We start from the raw sequence: 6,283 nt of genomic DNA on the forward strand, positions 1-6,283 counted from the left end.
TCCATGGTTGTAATTGGAGGGAAGAATGTATTTTTTGAAGGTACATACTAGGGGTCAGCAGACTATGGCCATCACCTCATTTTTGTAAATAAACTCATTAAAACACAGCCATACCCCTTCACTTATTATCTGTGTATTATCTACTGTGGCTTTTGGACTAAAGTGGTAGAGTAGACCGGTTGTGGCCCACAAAGAAAATATTCACCACCTGACCCTTATGGAAAACATGTGCCAGCATCTGATGTAGGCTTTTTATCAGATATCAGTTAGCTTTCTTGATGCATACAAATCATACAGAAATTTAATTCCTGTTAGTGGAGAGCTAAGTTGGCTTTGTGGGTTCATTGTCTATAGCCACTCCTTTAATTATCAATAGAAATCATAATTTCAAGTGAGAAGTGGCAGTTGTAGCAGTTGGGGATAAGCAAATAAGTTATTTTTTGGTTTATATAATTATATAGTCATGTAGTCAGTTTGTACTTTTATAAATTAGAATTTAAAATTTCCAATATGATTGGGACTTGTTTCTCACTAATAGTATTTTCTGATGGACGATTATTGTGAATAGCTCTTTCTCCTTTTCAACATATTACTTTGTAAGGGCTTTCCTTTGATTAAATCAACTTGCTGTACCATTAGAATCACTATTGACAATTTTATTGCAGTCTGAATTGGAAAGGTCATTGTACTGTTAGCTTTTTCCAGTTTTTTTTTTAAGTGGAGGGACAGCACTCTAGGTAGTAGCTAAGAGACCCCTGGCTCTAGAGCTTTGGCTCAGATCCTGACTTCACCATCCTGTATGACCACAGGCATGGTACTTAGCCTTTCTGAGTCTCATTTTTCATCTCTAGAATGAGGATAATGCTATTCCTAGGCATGTTTTGAAGAATTACACGAAATGGTCTATGGAAAATTGTTTATTAATTGCTTGGCCTGTGGTAGGCACTCAGAAAATGTTTAGCTGCTGTCCCTGGCATTATTATTCAGTATAAGTAGAAGAGTAGAAGAAATGACTGGTTTTCTGGAAGAGTAGGTATTTAAAAAAAATAGTTATACCTTCAGTAGTAATTTAAAAAATAGTTAACTAGAAGAGGCAATATTGTTTCATAAATGAGATTAACCAGGTTGGTGTTTTTAATGGGTAAATACTTTCTCTTTAAAAAAAAAAAAAACAGGAGAAAGAGAAAGAATTAGAAAGAGAACGAGAAAGAGATAAGAAGGATAAAGAAAAATTGGAATCTCGATCCAAAGACAAGAAGGAAAAAGATGAGTGTACACCAACAAGGAAAGAAAGGTATGACATTTCTCATTTAATGCCTATACTGGTTTCAGGATTTGGAATCATGTTTCATTTTGTAATATTTTCATCACTGGTGCCAACAAACTGGAAAAGTATTTTTGTGTGTGTGGTAAACATGTTTGGCCTCTGCCTGCAGGAGGCAGAATTAGCTGAGAAATGGGGCAGTCAGTTGGCACTTGGCTTAGTTATCTGGGACATCATCCCTTTACATGGTGCGTATGGTACCTTAGCCTTAGTTCAGTGCAAGAATTCAGTTACCGTATTAGGTATCAAACCTAAGGCTTAAATAACTAAACAACTTGCTAGATCTTGCCTGTTGCCTCCAATATAAGCTTTTCTTCTGTGCTGAGGCTGATACCTGTAAACTTGAGTCTCCTGGTCCTGTTTGTAAAGGGAGTTTGTGTACATAGGCCATAGGGACTTGGTCCTCACTTTAAGTCTTTATTCTAATCAAAATCATTTCTCTTTTAGTTTTTATTTCTTACTTTCACAGTTCCTAAATCTCTGATTAGTAGAGAAAATTACTTCAGTTAACAGAATTGAGGTTTTCCTAATAAAAACCAAGCAAATGCCAAGAAAAAAAATTTGGCTCAGTCACTCTACATATAGTTACAAATAACAGGTACACTAATTGGTTAAGTAGTAAATCTATCACTTTTCTGTTTTTTATTATTATCTTGATACAATTTCAGACTTATAGAAAAGTTGCAAGAATAGTATAAAAGATTCCCAGATACCTTCACCCACATTCCCCCAATGTTAAAATATTTCTCCTTTTGCTTTATTTTCTTCTTTCTCTTCCTTCCCCCCTCATCCCCATTCATTTAAGAGTACTGTGCCTACATGATGCCCCGTCCTCATACTTAACTACAATAAAAGTTTCAAGATCAAACAACAAAAAAAGGTTTCAAGAGCAGGAAGTTAACATTTTAAAAAACATTGTTGTCTAATCAGAGACCTTGATGAAATTTGGTCCATTGTTCCAGTAATCCTTCTTGGAGCAGGAGAAAATCTAATTTAGTTGAATTCAGTTTTTGTCTAGATCAACCTATCTTTAAGACTTATTTGTTCTTAGTATAAAAGGCTTTGAATGTTGTTGGAAAATAACATTAATAAGGTTAGTGAAAATAAAGATAGTGTAAGCTGGTAGGAATTAAAAGCTAATTTAGTAGAAGGAAAATGAATACCTGATCCTTTGCTCACTTTTGGAATGTTTTGGGGGCTTTGTTCCATAGGAAAAGGCGACACAGTACGTCCCCTAGCCCATCTCGCAGTAGCAGTGGTAGACGAGTGAAATCCCCATCACCAAAATCGGAACGATCAGAGCGTTCAGAAAGATCTCATAAAGAGAGCTCACGGTCCAGGTCATCTCACAAAGATTCTCCTAGAGATGTTAGCAAAAAGGCCAAAAGGTAAACGCAAGTCATTTTTTTGTAATATTTGAAATGCCAGTTTCCTTGTCATTCCACCAGCTTTTGAAAATAATTTGGTTGGCAGCCATTTTAAAAAGGATTCTAGAAAACCAAACAGATATACTTTCATTTTAGAATCTTCCTTCCCATCTCACCACCCCAGCCTTGTCATGACTAAAGCACAAGAAAGCTTCCAACAAGTAAAGACCAGCCAAGAATTTTAAACATCAGTTTCCTGTGGAGTAGGGATAGCTGCTTTCCTTTCCTTTCTGTTCTTTAGTTTCTACAGAATATTCTTTGATTTTTGTCAAGGCTGAAAGAAAAATACATTCTCCCTCCCCACCCAACAGTAATCTTATTAGCAAGTTCTTGGGTAGAGACTTATGGACATAGATACTATTTCTTCAGTGTTTAATTTAGTGTGTTATATACCTTTCTCCTCCTAGTTCCAGAAAGGTGGTTCAGAAATGTTTTATTTATCTAGTGTTTTATAGAAGAATTTTTCTGAGAGCTAGAACTGCTTTTTATCCTAAAATGTTTTTATTGTAACCATTTTTAGTAAAATCTTTATACAACAGATAAGTCTCTTTCTAAATGGTGCTTGTGCATATATTTATATACATGTTCATGAAAATTATATATATATATATAATATATATAATTATTTGGTAATTTTCATGAGTAGCACTTACAGAGTTATGCTGTCTTAAATGATTCCCTCAAATGATATTGCAGTAGTTGGTTCTTTTCCTTTCGAGAAGATAGGCTGCAAAGCTGCTGTGTTTAAAAGTTTGTGAATGATCTTGGATGCCATTTTGACTTTTGGCTTATATAATCTGGGGAGCTTGTTAAAATGCAAATTCTCAGTCCCTACCTCTTGAGATTTAGATTCAGCAGAGCAGTGGTAAGGCTCAGGAGTCTGTCTTTCTAAGCATGCATACCACCAATGATCACTGATGTGGTGCCTAGGAAGTACAAAATCTGTGTGTGTGCACATGGTAGGCAAAGTATAAACTTGGAAAGTTTACAACCTTTTTTATTTCAGTGACTTTCATTGTGCTCTCTTAAAGATCACTTTAGATAATTTAAGGATAGTCAGTTTTGATCACATGAGTACTTTGGTTAAATTGTTTTTGTTTGTTTCCTCAGATCTCCATCTGGTTCAAGGACACCTAAAAGGTCTAGGCGATCACGGTCTAGATCCCCTAAAAAATCAGGGAAGAAATCCAGATCCCAGTCCCGATCTCCACACAGGTCTCATAAAAAGTCAAAGAAAAACAAACACTGACATAAGTTTTTAAGACGCTGTCACTTACTGGAAATGCGATTTTGTTTTGTGCCTGAACGGTCTGTTTTTTAAAAAAAAAACAAAAAAACAAAAAATCTAATGAAAGAGCATTCCTGGGGTTTTTCTTTGTTTGTGAATGCATGTGTAAACTCATAAGTAACTGCATCTGTAGACCTGTCATTGTTTTATATTGTATAAATTACTTTCATTGTGGCTGTTTCTCAAGATGAGGTTTCTATTGTGCTAATGCGTTTCATCAAAAATGTGTATAATGGATCTGCCGGCAGTAGTAATATTTTGTTTTAGGATGTTGTGACTTTAGCAAAAAATAATACAGATGTCTTCCCCCCTTTTGTAGCTTTGACAATTTGAATTAGATTTCAAATAAAATCTGAACAGAAAACTATAACGTTGTTTTTTTGCCCTATCGATGACATCAAGTCCCTTAAAGTCCTACTTAAGTGAGTTTAGCACTTCTGCTGTGTTTCTTATACCTAATGCACTTTACAAGCTCCATTGTTCAGGTAGCTAAAGTTTTATATTTACTAAGATGACTGTCAAAATTTAGGGACCTGAGACTCACATTTGGTAGGTTTGCCAACCAGTTTCTTTGGTAAGGTTCCCTTAAGTAATGCTAGTACCCAGAGATCAAAAGACTAGGTACATGTGGTGTAGTCTTTTGTTAATGCAATGCCTGGTTAAAATATTTTTTTCTTTTTTCAAAGAAGCAATATGGTTTCAATACACTTAACCTGTGTCCTGAGCAACTACTTATTTTCAGGGAAAAATTAAATTTCCATCTTTCGATTTCATCTTCTGTCATTAGAAAAGTTTACTTAAAAGAAGTTTTCTAATAATAGTTGGCCATAGAATTTTTTTTTGAAGGTCACCCTTTTACAGCCCTCTGTAGGCTGTCTTTCAAACACTGGTATCAGAATATTTCTACAAGGTTCAGTTTAAAGCACCTTTGTTGGGGTTTTTTTTGGTTTGTTTTTAAAGAATTTAGTTTTAGGTTTAGCTTTAAGTAAAATCTAAAAATAAAATAATTTTCAGGAAACTTAACATCCAATGGTTTGTAAATTAAAGGTGCAAAAAGTTGATTTAAACCATTTGCAGAGTTGAAATCTGTAATACAGTGGTAATAAATTGCAGTATGAGGAAGAAATAAGAAAACTTGTGTAATGTTGAATATAATGTTGCTATAATGTAATAAAGGGTTATGTAGACTTGAACTGACACTACTACTATTTGTAAATCTTGCTTTCAGTTTTTCATTTAGGCACTTTATACAATGGTTTGATGTTTTTTTCCCCCTCTTAATAGAGTAGAAAACTGTTCTAATAATGGATTGTTTTGAGTTAGCTTGTTTTTTAAAAATATCTTTTCAAGTTGTTTTACTGAGTCTTGCCTAGTCACAAAATAAAAAAGCTGTACTCATGATTTGAGGAGTAGGAGTATCAGCTGAGCGGTGAGGCATGTTATTGCCAAACTGGGCAGACCTACAATAGCTGTAGAAATGAGCCAATCAGATTATTTTACTTAGTGGTTCTTATCAACATGCAATATTGCTTGAAAGTTATTCCCTTATCATTCACTCTTTTGTTTGTCCGTATTGTTAGGGTGTTAATTACTAAATGTTGCTCAGAATAATTAAACATGAACATTTGGTGCTGGTTTTTAAAAACCTACAAATATAGCCATTTTTAAAGAGCATGTTTTTCTCCCCTGTTCATTCCCTGGGAGAATGGAATTTTATATAATCACCTTTCTTTGCAGAAATAACAATGCTGAGTTGCTGGTGACTGCGGGCACTCTATCATTCATTGGTATCTAGTATAGGCTTAGAAATAGTTAGTCAGGAAATGATTTTGCCAGTCAGGTTGCAAGGAGTACTTCTTTTTCTCTCTTTAAAAAAATATCCTGGAGAAGCAGGAGTGTGTAGAAATTGTTAGGTCAGTTTCAGGTGCTTATATTTAGTATTTTTTCTACTGCAGTGGGACATAGTTCTTTTAATCTGCATCCAGATATAACGAACATTGTTTATCTATCTTAGAGTGGGGAGACTGGCTTCCTTTTGGGTGATGGGTGGGGATTGTGTAGGCTTGGTAGAATATGTATTCTGTGAAGTTTGCTAATGTTCGTATTAGATTGTATTGGATTTTTCCCCCCTGGAATTGCAAATGGTATTGTTACATAGGTTATTTCCAACTTAATGAGAAAATATCCAGGGTAAGTGTGTTTAATTCTCCATGGATTCTATGAAAGCTTAACGGTCAGAAATTG

General features: G+C 34.7%; 1 protein-coding gene across 3 annotated transcripts in view; it reads left to right on the top strand.

Annotated features, from left to right (window-relative positions):
- U2SURP (U2 snRNP associated SURP domain containing) overlaps window positions 1-4,403 on the top strand; it is a 52,132-nt gene extending 47,729 nt beyond the window's left edge. For 2 of the 3 annotated variants that reach the window (XM_082624706.1, XM_082624704.1), the window contains exons 26-28: window positions 1,176-1,294; window positions 2,536-2,712; window positions 3,862-4,403. In XM_082624706.1, the coding sequence (XP_082480832.1) occupies window positions 1,176-1,294; window positions 2,536-2,712; window positions 3,862-4,000 (435 nt within the window). In that variant the 3' untranslated portion in view covers window positions 4,001-4,403. The remainder of the gene's footprint in view (window positions 1-1,175; window positions 1,295-2,535; window positions 2,713-3,861) is intronic. The other variant, XM_082624705.1, reaches the window with a different exon arrangement.
- The last annotated feature ends 1,880 nt before the right edge of the window (window positions 4,404-6,283 follow it).

This window comes from Mesoplodon mirus, assembly GCF_964341445.2.
Source record: "Mesoplodon mirus genome assembly, chromosome: 6".
NCBI lineage: Eukaryota > Metazoa > Chordata > Mammalia > Artiodactyla > Ziphiidae > Mesoplodon > Mesoplodon mirus.